Source organism: Anopheles funestus, chromosome 2RL (assembly GCF_943734845.2).
Source record: "Anopheles funestus chromosome 2RL, idAnoFuneDA-416_04, whole genome shotgun sequence".
NCBI lineage: Eukaryota > Metazoa > Arthropoda > Insecta > Diptera > Culicidae > Anopheles > Anopheles funestus.
Window position 1 is genome coordinate 4,219,636 of NC_064598.1, and position 20,201 is coordinate 4,239,836.

The 20,201-nt window shown below is 41.0% G+C and overlaps 3 protein-coding genes across 6 annotated transcripts in view; 2 read left to right on the top strand and 1 right to left on the bottom strand.

Annotated features, from left to right (window-relative positions):
* The first annotated feature begins 3,591 nt into the window (after window positions 1-3,591).
* Window positions 3,592-5,715, top strand: LOC125766091 (E3 ubiquitin-protein ligase RNF220). Its single transcript, XM_049431687.1, has 2 exons — window positions 3,592-4,269; window positions 4,353-5,715. The coding sequence occupies exons 1-2, from the start codon at window positions 3,892-3,894 to the stop codon at window positions 5,163-5,165; spliced, it is 1,191 nt and encodes a 396-aa protein (XP_049287644.1). The 5' UTR covers window positions 3,592-3,891; the 3' UTR covers window positions 5,166-5,715.
* Window positions 5,716-5,906: 191 nt separating this feature from the next.
* Window positions 5,907-9,953, bottom strand: LOC125766090 (lamin-B receptor). Of its 3 annotated transcripts, none has more exons than XM_049431684.1 (3): window positions 9,753-9,953; window positions 7,301-9,121; window positions 5,907-7,233 (listed from the first exon to the last, which is right to left on the bottom strand). In XM_049431684.1, the coding sequence occupies exons 2-3, from the start codon at window positions 9,075-9,077 to the stop codon at window positions 6,947-6,949; spliced, it is 2,064 nt and encodes a 687-aa protein (XP_049287641.1). In that variant the 5' UTR covers window positions 9,078-9,121; window positions 9,753-9,953; the 3' UTR covers window positions 5,907-6,946. The 3 variants fall into 3 exon arrangements, with proteins under 3 accessions (XP_049287641.1, XP_049287643.1, XP_049287642.1); XM_049431686.1 differs by lacking the exon at window positions 9,753-9,953 and adding an exon at window positions 9,219-9,745; XM_049431685.1 differs by lacking the exon at window positions 9,753-9,953 and adding an exon at window positions 9,215-9,745.
* Window positions 9,954-10,326: 373 nt separating this feature from the next.
* The window catches only part of LOC125766037 (mucin-5AC), a 43,315-nt gene continuing 33,440 nt past the window's right edge, over window positions 10,327-20,201 (top strand). Inside the window, exon 1 of one of the 2 annotated variants that reach the window (XM_049431616.1) lies at window positions 10,327-12,064. In XM_049431616.1, the coding sequence (XP_049287573.1) occupies window positions 11,965-12,064 (100 nt within the window). In that variant the 5' untranslated portion in view covers window positions 10,327-11,964. The remainder of the gene's footprint in view (window positions 12,065-20,201) is intronic. The other variant, XM_049431617.1, reaches the window with a different exon arrangement.

Below are 20,201 nucleotides of genomic sequence, written 5' to 3' on the forward strand. Positions count from 1 at the left end.
CCAAAATTTCCTAAGGGGTTAGCCTTGGCTTTTTTTTGGGGAAATTTAGCAAAATTTTAAAAATTGATTTATTTTGATGCGAATTGGTTGCAATAAGTTTCTTTTCACTCAAATAACGCTGTAAATAGAAGAAAGCATAAAAAATAAGAAAAAAATAAAAAAATTCTGAAAACCCGAAAATTTCCTAAGGGGTTAGCCTTGTTTTTTTTTTGGGAAATTTAGCGAAATTTTAAAAATTGATTTATTTTGATGCGAATTGGTTGCAATAAGTTTCTTTTCACTCAAATAATGCTTTAAATAGAAGAAAGCATAAAAAATAAGAAAAAAATAAAAAACTTCTGAAAACCCGAAAATTTCCTAAGGGGTTAGCCTTGGTTTTTTTTGGGAAATTTAGCAAAATTTTAAAAATTGATTTATTTTGATGCGAATTGGTTGGAATAAGTTTCTTTTTACTCAAATAATGCTTTAAATAGAAGAAAGCATAAAAAATAACAAAAAAATAAAAAACTTCCGAAATCCCGAAAATTTCCTAAGGGGTTAGCCTTGGTTTTTTTTGGGAAATTTAGCAAAATTTTAAAAATTGATTTATTTTGATGCGAATTGGTCGGAATAAGTTTCTTTTCACTCAAATAATGCTTTAAATAGAAGAAAGCATAAAAAATAAGAAAAAAATAAAAAAATTCTGAAAACCCGAAAATTTCCTTTGGGAAATTTAGCAAAATTTTAAAAATTGATTTATTTTGATGCGAATTGGTTGGAATAAGTTTCTTTTCACTCAAATAATGCTTTAAATAGAAGAAAGCATAAAAAATAAGAAAAAAATAAAAAACTTCTGAAAACCCGAAAATTTCCTAAGGGGTTAGCCTTGGTTTTTTTTGGGAAATTTAGCAAAATTTTAAAAATTGATTTATTTTGATGCGAATTGGTTGGAATAAGTTTCTTTTCACTCAAATAATGCTTTAAATAGAAGAAAGCATAAAAAATAAGAAAAAAATAAAAAAACTTCCGAAAACCCGAAAATTTCCTAAGGGTTTTTTTGGGAAATTTAGCAAAATTTTAAAAATTGATTTATTTTGATGCGAATTGGTTGGAAAAGTTTCTTTTCACTCAAATAATGCTTTAAATAGAAGAAAGCATAAAAAATAAGAAAAAAATAAAAAACTTCTGAAAACCCGAAAATTTCCTAAGGCCTTGGTTTTTTTTGGGAAATTTAGCAAAATTTTAAAAATTGATTTATTTTGATGCGAATTGGTTGGAATAAGTTTCTTTTCACTCAAATAATGCTTTAAATAGAAGAAAGCATAAAAAATAAGAAAAAAATAAAAAACTTCTGAAAACCCGAAAATTTCCTAAGGGGTTAGCCTTGGTTTTTTTTGGGAAATTTAGCAAAATTTTAAAAATTGATTTATTTTGATGCGAATTGGTTGGAATAAGTTTCTTTTTACTCAAATAATGCTTTAAATAGAAGAAAGCATAAAAAATAACAAAAAAATAAAAAACTTCCGAAAACCCGAAAATTTCCTAAGGGGTTAGCCTTGGTTTTTTTTGGGAAATTTAGCAAAATTTTAAAAATTGATTTATTTTGATGCGAATTGGTCGGAATAAGTTTCTTTTCACTCAAATAATGCTTTAAATAGAAGAAAGCATAAAAAATAAGAAAAAAATAAAAAAATTCTGAAAACCCGAAAATTTCCTTTGGGAAATTTAGCAAAATTTTAAAAATTGATTTATTTTGATGCGAATTGGTTGGAATAAGTTTCTTTTCACTCAAATAATGCTTTAAATAGAAGAAAGCATAAAAAATTAGAGAAAAATAAAAAACTTCTGAAAACCCGAAAATTTCCTAAGGGGTTAGCCTTAGCTTTTTTTTGGGAAATTTAGCAAAATTTTAAAAATTGATTTATTTTGATGCGAATTGGTTGGAATAAGTTTCTTTTCACTCAAATAATGCTTTAAATAGAAGAAAGCATAAAAAATAAGAAAAAAATAAGAAAACTTCCGAAAACCCGAAAATTTCCTAAGGGTTTTTTTGGGAAATTTAGCAAAATTTTAAAAATTGATTTATTTTGATGCGAATTGGTTGGAATAAGTTTCTTTTCACTCAAATAATGCTTTAAATAGAAGAAAGCATAAAAAATAAGAAAAAAATAAAAAACTTCTGAAAACCCGAAAATTTCCTAAGGCCTTGGTATTTTTTGGGAAATTTAGCAAAATTTTAAAAATTGATTTATTTTGATGCGAATTGGTTGGAATAAGTTTCTTTTCACTCAAATAATGCTTTAAATAGAAGAAAGCATAAAAAATAAGAAAAAAATAAAAAACTTCTGAAAACCCGAAAATTTCCTAAGGGGTTAGCCTTGTTTTTTTTTGGGAAATTTAGCAAAATTTTAAAAATTGATTTATTTTGATGCGAATTGGTTGCAATAAGTTTCTTTTCACTCAAATAATGCTTTAAATAGAAGAAAGCATAAAAAATAAGAAAAAAATAAAAAACTTCTGAAAACCCGAAAATTTCCTAAGGGGTTAGCCTTGGTTTTTTTTGGGAAATTTAGCAAAATTTTAAAAATTGATTTATTTTGATGCGAATTGGTTGGAATAAGTTTCTTTTTACTCAAATAATGCTTTAAATAGAAGAAAGCATAAAAAATAACAAAAAAATAAAAAACTTCCGAAAACCCGAAAATTTCCTAAGGGGTTAGCCTTGGTTTTTTTTGGGAAATTTAGCAAAATTTTAAAAATTGATTTATTTTGATGCGAATTGGTCGGAATAAGTTTCTTTTCACTCAAATAATGCTTTAAATAGAAGAAAGCATAAAAAATAAGAAAAAAATAAAAAAATTCTGAAAACCCGAAAATTTCCTTTGGGAAATTTAGCAAAATTTTAAAAATTGATTTATTTTGATGCGAATTGGTTGGAATAAGTTTCTTTTCACTCAAATAATGCTTTAAATAGAAGAAAGCATAAAAAATAAGAAAAAAATAAAAAACTTCTGAAAACCCGAAAATTTCCTAAGGGGTTAGCCTTGCTTTTTTTTGGGAAATTTAGCAAAATTTTAAAAATTGATTTATTTTGATGCGAATTGGTTGGAATAAGTTTCTTTTCACTCAAATAATGCTTTAAATAGAAGAAAGCATAAAAAATAAGAAAAAAATAAAAAAACTTCCGAAAACCCGAAAATTTCCTAAGGGTTTTTTTGGGAAATTTAGCAAAATTTTAAAAATTGATTTATTTTGATGCGAATTGGTTGGAATAAGTTTCTTTTCACTCAAATAATGCTTTAAATAGAAGAAAGCATAAAAAATAAGAAAAAAATAAAAAACTTCTGAAAACCCGAAAATTTCCTAAGGCCTTGGTTTTTTTTGGGAAATTTAGCAAAATTTTAAAAATTGATTTATTTTGATGCGAATTGGTTGGAATAAGTTTCTTTTCACTCAAATAATGCTTTAAATAGAAGAAAGCATAAAAAATAAGAAAAAAATAAAAAACTTCTGAAAACCCGAAAATTTCCTATTGGTTTTTTTTGGGAAATTTAGCAAAATTTTAAAAATTGATTTATTTTAATGCGAATTTTGATCTACTTTGATCGCGTTCGCAAACGCGACAATTGCTAAACATGTAATGGCGGGGTAACGAAAGAAACTTTGGCTGGCAACGCTGACAGCAGCAACAAGACGTTTGTCATTTGTGGAGTCGTCGGAAGAAACACAACAAAAAAAAGCAATTTTATCGACGAAATGTCCGATATACCGATGTAAACAATTGCATGTTACGCATCGGAGGGCAAAAAGAATATCGTATTTCGCTTTCCGCCAGAAGCGTCCCACTTTTTCGGTGAAGAACAGTACAGTCAGTATGATTTCGCGCATTGTGCTGTAGCGCTTGTGCCAAACATGGAAGTCGGAGAGTCGGAACATTCAGGTCGAGGCTTTCGTCAGCGCAAAGGCAGAACTAGCCCGATGTGTTGTCCAATTTGCGGCATCACGTTGCGGGTGCACGAAATAGATCACCATTTTGCAGTCGAGGTAGATCGTCTGGAGCGTATACTGAAGCCGAAGAAACAGCTTGCTTACGGTGGTGTGGACGATGGAACGAATACAGCCGGACCAAGCTACAGCAACGGAGAAGGACCTAGTCACGGTGGCAACAGCTCGTCCGTGTCTCGATCAAACGGTCACAGTGGTGAAGAAACCACGGCCAATTCTATCGGCCCAGATGAATGCTGGGGAACGTATCAGAAGATAAAAAACAATCGACAGGCTAGGTTGAAGGTACAGTTTTCATTAGCATACGCCGCACTGTGTATGAGAAGTCTGGTCGACAACTACCCTATTTTCTTTATTATGTATTGCAGTTAAAGTCGAGAAAACGTAAACCGGAGGATAATGTGTGTCCTATCTGCAACAAAGTTACCCTAGATGACATTACGCTGCACGTGGAGGCGTGCCTGAGAAAATCCGAATCCCAACGAAATGGAGCCAATCCAACGAACAACGGTAGTGAAGAGGATGACGACGATGATGATGCCAGCATCGACGTTGAGGGTGAGTCGTTCGATGTTTACGAGTGGGCTGGACAGAAGCGCGTCCGAGCTACAAGTATGTTAGCCGCGGGTACACACGGTGGGCTCGGTGTACGCATCACAAACGCCGACGATACAGACGACGAGCTGAACGTTGACGGTGATGAAAGCCAGGTATACGGGCCACCGCAGTACTCGGAGCGGGATGTAATAGTTTCGGGTCAAAATGCGCCCGGTAGCAGTGCGCTGCGAGAGTTGCTGATTGCCAACGATCCGCAAACCGTAAAACCACCGGCAGAAAACAATCCCGGCGAGGGTACGAGCAAGTCCACCGTACCGGGTCCACCGCCCCAGCCACCACCATCATTACTCACACCGATGGACAAGGAGGTAGATGCGGTGCCAGGTACGGAAAGTCGCATCGTCGAATCTTTGAAGGCGAAAATTCGCGAATACGAAGGGTACGTTCGTAATCGACCCAAGTGTCTGATCTGCATGGATGATTTTCGCAAACCCATCGTGTCAGTATGCTGTTGGCACGTGTACTGTGAGGAATGTTGGCTGCACACCTTAGGAGCGAAGAAGTTATGCCCACAGTGCAGTATGATCACATCGCCGACTGATCTGCGGAGAATTTATCTTTAAACAAGCTGTCACATGGTTCGGTTGTAACGCTTGAAGAACGATGAAGAGCAGACGGGACAAAGCGTCACATATTCTGGCGTGAGAATATACCGTTGTAAAATGATACAGGGTAACCCGAAAGGTATCGCACCATCGAGAAACAACGGTGATAGGCTCGGATGAACAAATGGCAAAGTATGTTAGATGGTTTCACCGGACGCTTAAAAGACCCGAATGTGCGAATCAGCAAAACAGAAGGAACCAAAACACGGTGACAATGATGAAAGAAGACAATAAGCAAAGCATATACAGGCATACTAACGATAAACGTTTACAACTCGCCATTGAATTACAAATGTAGGGCGTACAGCTTTTGTTCCAGAGCTAAAAAGTATCATCTTTTCTAAAACCTCACTATGCGCTCGGTTTATGAACATTCCGTTTAAGTATTGTATTATTTTTTTTAGTCTACCAACTCTGAGTATTCCTGAATACTAAGCCATTTAATATGTTTCAGTTTTACACTCGAATGACTGAATGAATAATAACGAGTTAAATAACTAACAAAATATGCCCCCAGGGGTATACTAACTGAATTACACGGCGTTAGAAGCGCTTTGTGGTCTTCTCCCTGATGTAAAATTTTCCGAAATCATTTGCAACTAGAATTCAATCAGAGCGATTTGAGAACAATTTAAATCTGCAAGTAAGTTTTATTTCGCTAGTGCCAACAACAAGGTAAATAAGAAAAGGGACAAAATATTTTCCTTTTTTTTTGTTTTATTAAAAATGTAATACCTTATCAATCAATCTAATTAATCTCTATTTCTTCACAGGCTAATAATCTATTGGCAAAAAATCAACACGTGTGAGCCCTTCACGTATGTTTTTTTTTACATTTTTGAACTGATGCGTGAAAAATGTACAATTTCACTAACGATTTCACTATTTTACGGTCGATGTGTCTTTTTGATAAATCATTAGAAGCTTGCCTGTAGTACATCCGTTTTTATTGATGTGATCTGCATAAAGGTGGGCAATCTCTATTGCCCATCGAAAACCAAATATTACGCTTCCTTACGCTAGTGTTACGCTGAAGGGCTTAACGACACACCTAGTAAGAGCAGCTGGGCGAGAGAGCTGGGTCGAGCAATGGGCCATTATGAATTGACCTAGCTTGATTGTAAACTCTAGCGATGATATCTGCAGCGCTTGTACATTTTGTACAATGTTTGCCATGCTGTTGTTTTTCCTCTTGTTTGCTACAACTTGAATTACAATAACTGCCCATACTTCCGTCTATCATTAATGGCTTACAAGTCTATCCGTTGAATTTCTTGTTACTTTTTTTTATAAAATGCCGAACTTTGCCTCTTTGCTACGCTTATATCTACGTTTTGTTTCTAGTAGCTGTTTTGAACTTATCCTGTGTACGCGCAATGTTCGTAATTTAGCTAACATTTTGCAGACCGTTTAAATTAGCACTCGTTTGTATTGTTTTTATTGCAAAGACAAATCTCAAAACATAAATTAAAAGTCGCACAATGTTTTGGACCAAATAATGATGAAAAAAAAAAATACTACATACTAAACATAAATCCGAAAAAATTCTCTGGTGCAAAACCGTCCATCAGACGACGAATGGACGGAATCGGAAAGAGAATACCTTTTTACAATTGAAACAGGATAAAACACATTAAACACCGATGGGGAGTTTACTATTTGTAAGCTCAAGACAGAGAGAGATAGATAGAGGTAAGGTGGGATCAAATTTGCACATAAACCATAAAGTGAAAGGATGTTTAGTAAACGCGGGGAACAAGCAAATGCGGAACAGTGTGACAGTAGCGGAGCCACGATGAATCGTACTTTTCAGCGTTGCGGCGATGCAATCGTTTTGCACGATGTGCCAGAAGAACTACCGTGAACAGAACAGCCAGCAACGGTGGCCATGCAAAGCGCCAATACAGCAAAGGTAGCAGCGCGACATTTTGCAACACATCACCGACGTAGTTCGGTTGGCGAACCATGCGCCACCATTTCGCCACCAGCAATCTTCGTCCCTGGAAGGTGGGATACGTTTCCAAACCTGAAAACGATATAAAACTTAGAATTGACCTATCGATAGGCAGCGTTGGGAGAATTGTAACACTTACATGCAACCTTTTCACCCAGCGGGTTCAATCGGTAGAGATACTTTAACCGCATCGAGGCTCGTTTCACGAACAATCCGACCAATGCGATCGTAACGCACACAGCGACGGCCCACAGCGGAACGTTGGTCAGCTTATGCGCAGCGACATACTTCGGCAGCAGGGTCACCAGGAACGGGAACATGGCGTAACGTAGCAGCAATAGAGCACCGAAACCTTCCTGCTGCAGTTCGAACGAAGCGGCCAGATGGTGTTCATAGGCGAGCAAATCCAGTAGATACAGTACGGTTAAACCGGCGGCAGCAACCGGAACCGGTTCGCAGCTACAATTCTGCAGCGAGTAGAGCAATCGCTCCTGTACTGGCGCATCGACCAGCTGTTCTGGGAGAGCGGCAAAGTGCAGATTACGGTACAGGATGATGCCGTTGAAGAGTAGTGCGAGTATCATCGACACGTGGTAGGTGATGAGTTTCAGATTGAAAACGCTCAGTACAGTCGGATCGATTTGACGGCCGGCAAAGTAATCGATTAGGAAGTTTCCAGTTTTTCCGTAGCGGTTTAACTCGAATGTTGCCACATTTCGCGACTTAACGAAAGCGAACAAAGCGACAAGCAATGCTGTCAGTAAGCTAAGCACTAGCAGCTGATTGTATCCACGGCTCAGCACGGACAGTAGGGGATACTTGTAGCAGTACTCCGTCACAAAAACGGTCAGTGTTGCGCCGAACGCTACCAGCATTCCGTTGAAGATATGGGTGCCCGGTTGATGCGATTCGTTCGTGAGAGTCACTTGCTTGCCGACCGGTAATCCTGTCAGTAAGGCTACACCGAACACAAACACCCCGTAGAACGTAGCGATCTCTTTGTTCACGTACGTCGAGAGCGTACTAAATTCGGCCCAACTGTTCGGAACCACAAACCGGCAATCGCGATGAACACCGGAACAGAAGTGATTCGTGACGAACATGAACAGCGGTAAGGCAAACAACATTGCAGTGGCACCGAGCGCACCGCCAAATTCGACCTGTTGCTCGTGTTGCTGCTGCATGTGTCTCGAGGTGAAGCGTGCCTTGTCCCCGATGCCGTTATCGTTCGTCCGGCGGAAACTTTGAAAGTCGGCATCATCCTCGTGGTCCGAGTAATCCTGCAGGACGCTCATCGAACGCGATACCGTCGCTCGGCTACGTTCCGTCCCGGTGGTCGGGGTGATCGCATGCGAACGGTGACTTACATTCGGTGTCATACTCCTGCTTAGGGTGCTGCCACTTCTACCGCCCATAATACCGCTCACTTCCGCGTCGTCTTTAATTACCGACAGGCGCTTGTCGACGGGGGATTTTTTTAACGACTGCAGCACAGTGTCCACCTTTTCCTCCGATGCGCGGATTCTCTGCGAACGTCTCGGTTCTTCGGGTGATATTTTCACCGATTCGGTCGCTTTCGTGGCGGTGGTTGTTGCGGCGGTATCGGTGGCAGCTTTCGGTTTTCTGGCCGGTGAAGCTTTCCGTGCCGGAGAAGCTTTACGAGCCGGTGATGCCCTGCGTGCCGGTGAAGCCCGGCGAGCGGGTGAGGCTCTTCGTGCGGGCGATGGTTTACGCTTTGGGGGCGATGGCGACCGTTTACGAGCGGCAGCCGTGACGGCCAGAGATTTGCGTCCCGATTTCTTCTTCTCCACATTGTTGGCGGACACTGGATTCGTTTCCTTTGCGCTGGTCGTGCTGCTGCTTGCTGCAGCTGTCACCACGGTCGACATCCTTTTTGCACGGCCACGGTTATCCATTGCGGGTTATAAATTTGCACTCTACTCTTGTTCGTTGTGTTTGGCTAAAAATAAAAGCATAAGAACAGGTGAAGAACAGAACCATAAATGCGACTGTCTTAACGTGTGCGTTTTAGATTAAACGCGTCCGTAACTACCAACGTAATTAAGCGGCTAACTATAGTACACTCGACAACTGTGTTTCATAGGCTACTACAGATTAGATCTGATATGGTTTTCATACAACACGCATCACTTTCCGCTGGGCTGCTGTTTCACTGATAAACACACAACATTAGAGACGGCGTGCCAAGTAAGAACTGGCGGGGAGTAAAGGGAGCGAACGCCTCACGCTGGAATGCCGTTTGTTAGCTTCGTTCTGTTGCCATCAAACATACACCCTACCCTTCCACAAGTCCACAACGCCTTGGAATATACACAGCATAAGTTTTGCCGCGGAAAACAATGCCAGTTTCTCTTACACACACACACGTACGTACACACACCCACCAATCGTCTTGATCTCTACGATAAACCAAGCGCTGCGGGTATCTCATGAGCGGGAGAGTGTGCTACGCTTACAAACAACAAAAAAACGGCGCGATGCGCGTTGTTTCCAAAACAATATTATCCGGTCACCGAAAAAACATACACCTGGAAGCAGAATTAGCATCGACCGGAATTCAGCATGCCTACCTAGCACCGCGTGTCGGGAAGCTCTTTGCACTACGTTAGCCCTCGTTTGCCGCGTTGGAACACCTAAAAATACCACTTTTCGAAGCTCGCACTCACTTCGCAAGCGTCATGACGCCGTTACAGAATGAAAAGACAACCGTTTGTTGGAACGGCACGGGCTAGGTTGGACAGTTGGATATGTATGGGCAGTATCGAACTCGAGTATAAACGCATCGTGACCAAGATGGCCGAAGTTGAACGTTGAACAGCGTTAGGCGTTATGTTTGCTTTCGGTCATGTTGGTAGCACGTAACACTGACGGAAAATATGAATCTATCCGTTATTTTGAGAATAAATTTATAAGTACGTTCTTTTACCTGTGTAAAGGCCGATTACAAAAGCAAATAAACTCTCGTAATAAGTTCCATACAAATCAGAAGTTCAGAATATTGAGCTATACATAAGAATTGTTTTAGTGAATCAGACTTATTTACAGTGTTATCGACACTAGTATTGAATTTTAGGGTTCAATATTGTTGCTGCACAACTCAAACATGGTAATATAATTAAATTGTTTTTACATTTAACCATTTTTATTCAATAATCGACTTTTTCGATGCTTAGTCTACTCACTATCCACAAGAAGCTTCCAACGCATAAAAGCTTCCAACGCCGTGCTGATGCCCTGTGTATCTTAAGCTCGAACTCTCACGTACTCTTTATCCCCACCCCGTAGTAATTGAAAAGCATCCGAAAGACACAAGAAACCAGCGAACCAGCTGCACGGTTGGGTTGCCGGAGCAAAAACACGTTTCAGTATCAAAGTTTCGCTCACACCGTCGGGAAGCAGTCCGTTGCCGTACGATCGAACGGCAACACGTTGCGAAGGCTATAACCCTGCCTGCAATTCCGGTGAGGTTTCTCTTTCCTTTTGGCCCACCAATCCAATCCGTGGTGGTGCGATCGTGTGTGTTTACTGGGCGGCCTGGGAGCAGCATAAGCCCAGCGGCTGCGTGTGCTCTGTGCATTGTGCAACGACGACATGCACAATCAAGCATCGAACGCATAACGAACGCACAGGAAAAAGGTCTAGTTTGCTTTACTGTTTTCGACGTGTGTAAATGCTTCGGCTCGGATCGCCAAAATAAATCGCCACCGTATCCCGTGTGCCGTTAAATTCAGAAGTGAATATTTTCGAAGGTTGCTTATTTTCATCGTCTGTCCGATCGTTGAAGTCTATGTGCCGGGCATTCATAATAGTGTCGCAGCGAACAGCAGCGGGTGGACCGAAAGCCGCCGTCCAGTTCCGGTTGCTAGTGCTGTGTGCCAGGGTAAGACAGATCGGGTGTACCAGTGTGTCGCAACCGAGCAGTTCGTTCATGCTGCAAAGCGCTAAATCAAACGGTGCGCGAGTGAGTCGCAAGCGGTCGCTATAAAGGAGGGAGTCTAACAAACCTGTACCCTTAACACCGATCGCCGTGGAGAAATCGATATTGTGCAATCTACCCTCCCGTGTCGCGGCACGCAAACGAGAGAAACGTAAGCGTAGAGGAGAAGAAAGAAAGAAAATTGAATGCAAAATTGTCAACCAGAGTAAACGTTTGAGAGATCGTTTGAGAGAAACGGTGTGATAGAAACCCCGTAAAGGAGAGAAACAGCAGCTCCTGCGCAAGGGGCCGTATTAGCGCTAGTTCGTACGACTGAGCGATCGCGATCACGTTCGTGCAAAAGAGACGGGACGGTGTGGTGCAATTCGAAAGGAAAATGCAGTGATACACTTTCCGTTTGAAAAGAAAAGTTTCGCTTTTGTTTGAATAGAGGAAAAAACAGGCAGTGTGGTGAGGTGCTGCAGCCGGGAGATTCAAAATCGGTGCAGAGCGAAAACGAAGAGCAAGAGAAGCAATCAAATCGAGTTCGAAAACAAAACGGTGCATGGTGGGTGCTTTACCGAAGGGAGCATTTGTCTGTTTTTGGTGGGCAAAGTGTTTTTTTGTGAATGAGTGTAGAAAATGATTCAATCCTCAATCGATCGATCTAATTGATCGAAATTACGCTTCCCTTCCTTGACGAATCAGAGAACCGAGATACCGACCAGTGCACAAAGCGAAAGTGGGCAGGGGATTGGCTTTGAATTGAAATTTCCTGTTTCATTGTGGTGCAGAAACATACCAGAACAGAGGACGGGGTGTTGGAGTATCGGTCCGAGTGTGCAGTGTCCTGCAACAGACACAAAATGGGCGATAGTAAAGCGGCAGTGCCAAAGTCCGCCATCATTTGGTTGGCAGTTTTGTGCAATCTTGGCTTAGCATTGCCAAGATCGGCAGCTCAACAGAGTAAGTATTCGAGAACTTCGGGGGTGAGGGTTAAGGGTGTTTAGGTGCGTAATATGATCTCAACTATTGCTCCAACTTGTGGTAAAACCCGGTCTGATGTCATGCAGAAAGTGGACTACAGATTAGACCACATGGACTGTTTGTGATGTAGGCATGTTGTAGTATGTATCCATAGATATACATACATGTATTCTTAAGAGAAGATTGTTTATAAAAAAGTCACACAAAAATCAGAATAAAATGCTGCGAAGGCAATTTGGCCGATGTTTATGAACTCGTTTAGAGAAACATGTTCTAACGCTGCATCGAAGGTAAACAAATTCTGATACAAAAACAAAGACAAAGCTACAAATGTTTAGAAACGTGTTCTTTTTCCACCAAATACGTGCAATATCATGGACATCGTGGAAGAAAGTTGAGGTTTTTCCAAGGGTTACGTTGAAGAACTCTTCAAACCATCACCTACTGTCACTATCGCCCAAAGATCGTGCTTGAACGTTAGCTAATATCCGTAAATGAAGCGGTATTCACTTTCTTTCCACCTGAAAGCAGACCGTAATAAAAGTCGAAATTAATTAACTAACTATCCCACATACACACGCTCACAAACGTGGATATGGGGCGGATCATGGGACGGCAGCAAGGAAACGCTATTAACCGATCTAATCGAAACCATCCAATCGTTATGCAGGCATAATGTAACGTCTATGAGACGTACTGAAATTTCGTTTGCCATAATGAAAAGATGTAAAGTTTTTTGGCCCGGAGGTGAGCGGGAGTTTGCTCTGTTTTATGCCTTCCGAGCAACACTCGGTCCTAACTGACCATCGTTTTCAAAACATTGTTTTTCGTTTACTGTTGCATCACTCGAGACGAAGGTGAATGAAGCGGTACCGGAACATCTTCCTTATACACGGCCGGACGATTCAATGGAGCATTTTTTGCACGGAAGAAATGGTTTAATAGTGCTAGAGTTTGTTATTTAGTTAGGTGAATTATACAGGAGGTTGAAGGTTAAAGGGTTCGTCGCATGTTTAGTTGTTGAAGTCTTTCGTACTCTCAATAGTTTTATGATGTGTGACACAGTGCATCATAATAATTAGCAGTGAATAACCCATCCCAACACCTTTCGATGACATTCTGAATCGTGAGCTGATACGTCGTTCACTGTTTGATTCGAAACATAAAGCTTTTCTTTGAATGCACTCCGCAAACAGAACGCGTTTACAATTCCGTTCAGTTTCGATTGAATTCGCTTTATGTGTTGGTAGTGTTCTGTTATTATCGTGAGAGTTTTGTGCCTTTGCTCCAAGCACAGCCGTTCGTGCAGTGCAAAAAGAGCACAAAATTATGCAATGGTTCAGTGTCTTACACCCGCGAACGGTGAGACAGGCAGGCATAACAATTTCTAGGCTACCTTTCATGACACTGTTTGGCTGAATTAGGGGGCCTGCGAGTGAAGTATTTATTTAAAGTTGGTTGTGAACCTTTTGTACTCGATGTTTCGATGAAGAAGTAAATCACTATTCTAGAGTAGTTAAACATTGGATATGAAAAAAACGGTTTAACCCATATGCTAGAGTTAAAACTAGTGTTATAAGTTACGCTTTCATTATTTACATCGTATTGGTAATGTATGGTAATTTCTCGTTTGCCCTTTTACTCTTTCCCCGCATTACCAACATACACTCGTTGTGGTGCGTGAATTTCGGATTTAATAAAGTATTCCACACGACACATGCGTGAACGTAGCAGTGCCTTCAATCGTCAATTCTGCAGCTTTCCATAATTTACATGTGGAGTTTGGAATGGCTTCGAAGTGGCTTGGAATTACCAATTACCTTAGTGCATCGGCAACCAAAATACGTCTTGCCTGCGACTGAAAAGGTGTATGTGTGAGATTCATTAATTGCTATTCTTTCACTTAATTTTGGGAATTGTTTTTCTTCGCACAGTGTTTTGTTCACACAGTGTTTTGGAATTGTGTTTAGTGTACGAGCTAACTCCGGGTTTAATGGTGTAGATCCCTATGATCGTTAATGTGAGTGTAGAATTGTTATATTATTTCACGGAAAGGAAAGTAAAAGGGTATCCTCACATCTGAAATTGCTTCGTACAGACGATCCCAACTCGTCTGTTTTGTAATCGTACCCCGAGAAGCGGGCTATGTACGTTACACGACAAGATTCCGATGATTCTTTTCCCATCGATACGGTGGAACGGTGTCGATAGATGCTGGCAAAAGAATGGATCGTCATTGAAGCGCAAGTGCATGACAGCAGGGACACAATTACGAGCAGCATCATGGTGATGCACACGAACCACGACATGATCTTTCACGTATTTGCATTGGTGATCGGTTACTCCAGGTGTCAACGGGTGGTTGTCATTCGGGTTCCGATGTGCCAGCTAGTACCGTCTCTTCTAACGCGAGAAGATTCACCGGTGCCAAGTGAGCGTCCTACTAGATCTAGGCTGTATTCTATACCACTCCTCAAGCGTGTGCGGCCTCGTTGTGCTAGCGTTCAAATGTTATTGGAAAACGCCGTACCTACGGTGGAGAGTATCGATCGCGCTGCATTCACGTGCCACCCGGTGTGGAGGTCACTTGCTGTTGTGTGTGGTGATGGGTGAAACCGTACAAGCACACTGTGTAGGTAATGGTACCCAAAAGCTGCTAGAATGGAAGGCTTGGTTCGCCGAGTGAAGCCGATCGTAACAATCGAACGGCCAAATATGGCGCCACGGTTGAACGTGGAGAACCGTTGAAGCTTCTCCTTCCTTCCTTCAATTACGGTCGTCAGCTAAACTGGGAAGAACTAGCTGGCAATTGAACCGATTTCAAAAGCGCCGTTCCTATGAACAATGCTGCAGTCTGTATGGGTGTGTGTAATACTTTTAATCATTCAGGACTGGAGAAATTTTAAAGAGCAATCAAATAGAGAATGTTGTTTTAAGGAACGGGTGGGTTGAGAAGATCACTTCTTTGGTCTCGTGCTCTTGACGGATTGGACCAAATTTAGAAGATGCCCATTCTTGACACGTACCGTTAGGTATTTACTTCTTCACACCCACTAAAAACACACACAAGCGTGTTTTAGCCGTTTGAGAATATTTGTTTCTTTGCCTCGGTTTACTTTAGGTAAATCATTGTTTTTTTTTAACTTTCCAGAAACCTCTTTACGATAGCTTGGTAAAACTGGAAAAAAATTCTGAATTTAAATAATTTTATTCTTTCTCTCTTGCAATCAGCACCAGCGTTGATGTCTCAGTTACATTTAGCGATGAGAGAGGTTTCACGCCTGTTGACTTTTCACTTTGGCCTTACGTTCACTAGCCAAAGCTCAAAGCTTGACCCTAACGAAGACAAAATTGTTGTGCACACAAGCTTTACAGCGTGTATTGCTTGTTCGAAGCATACATTCTAGCTGTTTGGGTGGTTGTACACCTGCATTGCGTAAAAATACAAAACCGATCACGCTCATTAAAACAAGCGCGGCCTTTTTGTGTTTGTTTGCTTTCTTTCACTGGCGAACGATCGTGCGCTTGCAGCATCATCTCTCCGCGATGATCACCTCGAAGGTGGTGCTTGCTTTAATTGATTTCCCCTTCGCACTGGTGTGACGGTGGTTTCATTGGTGTTTGTCAAGGTTGAGCTGGAGACGACGAATTGGACGTCGTCATTTGCCGTCCCGTGACCGCCATTGGAGGTGAGATTTGTTCTTTTGAAACCGAAATAAATCGCCGTGTCATTAAATTAACGATGCAGCTGTGTTTGCTCTGGAAAATTAATAGCAACGAGTCAAGTTCGGTTGCGTTTTCAGTTGTACGGAAAATTGCTGAAAACTTTCAATCAAATTGCAGATGCAAAGCTAAAGAAACGAAATTATGGCTAATTTCGACAAGGTTTTTTACATTGTGAGTAACACTTAAGAGAGAGAGTGAAAGTGTTAGAATAGAATGTTTGTTGGGGTTTTGCATTGCAATAAGCGGAGAACGCTTTTATAAGGCAACATCAGCAATCCACGGCATACGACCTCGGCCTTGGTGATCGATCAAATTAACACCAGCTTCACGCACTCCCATCAAAACAAGATCACTCGATCGCGTAATGATGCGGCCCAATTAAAGCACCATGATTAATTGTTCATCGATCTGCAAGGATGAACGAACTGACATTCTGTCGCCACACTTGGCCAACCATTATTACATTCTGTTTCGCTCGGTCTAACTTCTGTTTCTAATTGCACCGAACGCGTTCACATTCGCAACCAATGACAATAGCTCAATATATGTAAAGCAACAGAAAAAAACAACTTTTCAATGCAGAAAAAAACTAAAGTTACAACTGCAAAAAAAACAATGCACACTCAGCTTAGAACACATTGTAGGAAATGGAATGGATTCTGAGGTACAGTTGCTATTTTGCGAACGTGTGAGACTGTGGAGCGCCAGAGGGAGCAGTGTGGGGCGACCTCAATGCAAGATCGCAACCGACCCGGCCGGACCGATAGCCGGCTGACGGTTCCACGCGGTACACGGTACGAAAGACTTCAAGCGACGAACCCTCTCCAGCTACATGGACGCACCGTAGTGACAGGAGCGAGATAGCACCAGATTTGCTTTCAATTCTGCCACCACGATCGCTCAAGGTCTTCCACATGGGAGAACGTGTTTTTGTCTTGTGAGGGGTATCTAGCTGTTGTTGTTATTGTTGCCGCTTGTTACATATATTCGGTGTAGGTATATTTTCCTTCTTTGCGGGCAAGTTGGAACTAGATCGACGTTGACGTTTGCGTATGAGGTGATTTTTTTCTTGCCTACCCTGCATTCTACTGATAGATTTGCACCGGTTAGTATCCCCTTCAAGCCGTACGCATGAGTTGCAAAAAGCTGCCACCACTGGCTGCAGATTCGCTTTCAGACTAGTTTTTTTTTTGCCTTCGTTCGCAGTTTCACTCTCTTATCCGAGCAAAGGGGTGAGTTGTGTCAAGTTCTGCACAAGAACCTGCCCACCGATACGCACACCATCTTTGGCTGCGTACACTGTCCGTTTTTGTGGCAGCAGAAAAAAAAATATGAGCCAAAGCTACTGGACTGGATAATGTCAGACCGTTTGTGGCGAAATGGGTTGGCTTCGTGTTGCCGTTCAGCCTGTGGTTTAAATGGTTGCTGTAGTGTCTGATCGGGGCTCCTAAGGATGTTGAATAGAAATTTCGCACAGCCTAACAACGATGGCTGGTGTAGAATTACCGAGGATCAAATTTACAGCCTAAAAGCATAAAAGAAGATGGTGTTTTCGATGTTTGACGAATATTATCATATGAATTGTATCATGCGATGTTGGTAAGGTAGTAAAAAAAGATCTTGAACCTTATTATAGAAAATGTTCGAGAATATTATATCGCAGTTCGATTATTTTTTAATGAAATGTCAAACAATGCGGTATTGTGAAATTCAGTTTAGTGTGATAATGAAAAAAAAACTCATCACCATCAGGTGGCGGTTATGGTGCAGCATATTTGGTGACACACAACAGGTCCCACACATAACCACATTTTGGGGGGAGGGAGAAAAGGTTGATACAATCATATTGCAAAAACAAGAGCGATTGTATAATCGTCCAAATTCCTGACTAACTTATGGCAAGCGACAAGTTTGCTTTCAAAAATTGTGCTCACCATTCAAAACTGGTTCCTAGTCCACTTTTGCGTGGACGTGGTTTATATGATTAGCATAACATACGCAGGCTAAAAACACACACACGCTGGAAGACAAACAGCTGGCCAGATAGCACAGTTGTGAGTGAGATTTTTTTTGTTTTGTAAATATAGCTATATTAAAACATATTTCTGATTCAATTTGCCATTTGATCGATCGTTCAAGTGGTCTCCTTGCCAATCATTGAACCGAGAAGTTTCTAAACCATTGCTGCTAAAAACCCGGGTGTGAAATTTGTGATTACCACCTTTGGTAGTTTTCGCCCTCTATCGATTTTCAATTCCGCGTCCGATCCACCGTACCGTACCGTACCAGACGATCGGCCATATAAAAGCGATATAAAACTTACCACTCCTTTCAGCGATGGTACCGACGACGGTGGGTGATGATGTTATGATTTCGTTTGATTTTCCACCACTTCCACCAACTTAAAATTGCAACGTCCGCACCTATGAAGCGTGACATTTACTTTGACATTTCGGCACTCATTAACGGAACACGCTGGAACGTGCGAGTGAAGAGAAGCCAACGACAGTGAAGGAGAGAAACCGCGTTAGACGTTAAGAAAAGCAAGAAAGAAAAAACAACAAACCCTTCATAGCTTCGACATTCCGGTCGGTGTTGTTGAAACCGAACGGCTCACAAAAGCCTTCAGTTTAAAGTGGTTCGTTTGGATGCAAAATAAAGGAATCGGAGGAAGGGAAGGTGGATACGGGCATTGACGATGGTGATCGTTCGCGTACGGAAAAGGTCAGGAAGAATTGGTGGGTCGTTCTTGGTTGGAAAGATCGGTTGAAAGGGTATTGCTATTGGGTTGATTGAGCGATCAACCTGGGCACGTTGAAGAGTTGACGCACGCAGATAAGGAAACTGCAAGTACGTGTTAGGTTGTGGTGTGCGGTTGCGATATCGCAGGCGAAGTCAATTAAAATTGTTTAAATTAAAAACACAAGTTGTTGCCTGAAATGGATGAATCTATCGATTGCATAATATTTACTTCGTGCGGTTACAGACCCATACCCATTTACAAATATTAGCTTCAACATGATTAGTTAAAAAAGCTGTTAGCATACGACGTATAGAACAGTTGTCGTTTCATTTATTAATATACTTCTGTTTGGTAAACAATGTATTAAAAATGTTTATTCAAATGCTATTATATCTTAAACAGATCTTTTAATTTCCTTGAATGATTTGCAGGCCATGTGAATCACACAAACGCGAGGCCCGAGGGAAATTGGATTCTTTTTGGTTACTTTTTCTCCTACGTCACTGTTCTGGTTTTGCCTTGACCGTGAACCATCGTTAAGCTTTCATACGACCTTTACTATGTCCGGTTTCACGTCATAAGTTTTCCAGTGTGACTTCATTTCATTCCCTTCCTTGTTTCGTCATCGGTTCGTCATGCGGAAGCTTCATTGGCGGCATCATTCAGGAGGTCACCGTTCTTTTCAATGGCACAAAACCATAGCCCTGGAGCAGTTGCTGGAAATTGATATGATTACAGGTGAAATTTGTATCAATTTAGCGCCGACCGATCGCCCTGCATGAAGGACGATCCTCAAGGATAACGACCATCGGGTCAATCAACGGGTTTGAACCAAGTGTCCGGATTCCAGCGACATCAAGGCCGTTTATGACGAAGATAAAGCGGGCACGATTAGTCATGAACGGAAAAAGCCACGATTCATTTCGCTTCATGCGTTTTGGGTAGTGAGAAGATACTTTTTAGAAATTAAAACAACGTCATACACACCCATCGCCCTACGACGCAAAGCGTTATGTAATGGTGAATTAAGAAGAGCAAAAATAGGGCAAATCTATGCATTTTTGGAACCACACACATACCGCAGCTTTCCCTGCTGCACAATTTGCTAATTTTCACTAGCATACAGCCATCGTACGGCATACGTTGTGACGTAAATGGAGCGTGTAAATGGCGGCACGCACTGAAAAGCAATGGAAAATTAATATTAGACAACACGCCGACCACAATGGAAAGGCGAAATGAAGGTTTTCGGTAAAGCACCTGCCAGATGCAGCGAAGTGCGTTACATTAGCGCGTGTAGAAGATGTGTGCAAAATTCCGTCATCTTATTTTCTGTACAGAAATTAGTTTTATCGATTGTTTGTTTCTTTCCACCGCACTTGTCAGGTGGAATGAATTAAAGTTTCTATTTATGGCAAAAATTTCCAATATTCATCATGGTGGTGTGTATCGTGTAAGGGCTCATAATTAGTCAAGCTACACGTGAAAATGTATGTTGATGTGTTTACTGTTTCTACTGATGAATGATGATAAGATTTATTTTTACCATTGAGGAGCACGATGGCGTATGTAAAATTAAGTGGTTTTAATTTAGCATTACAAAAATAATATTAAACGCATGGTTATTAATATTTATTAAATTCTTCA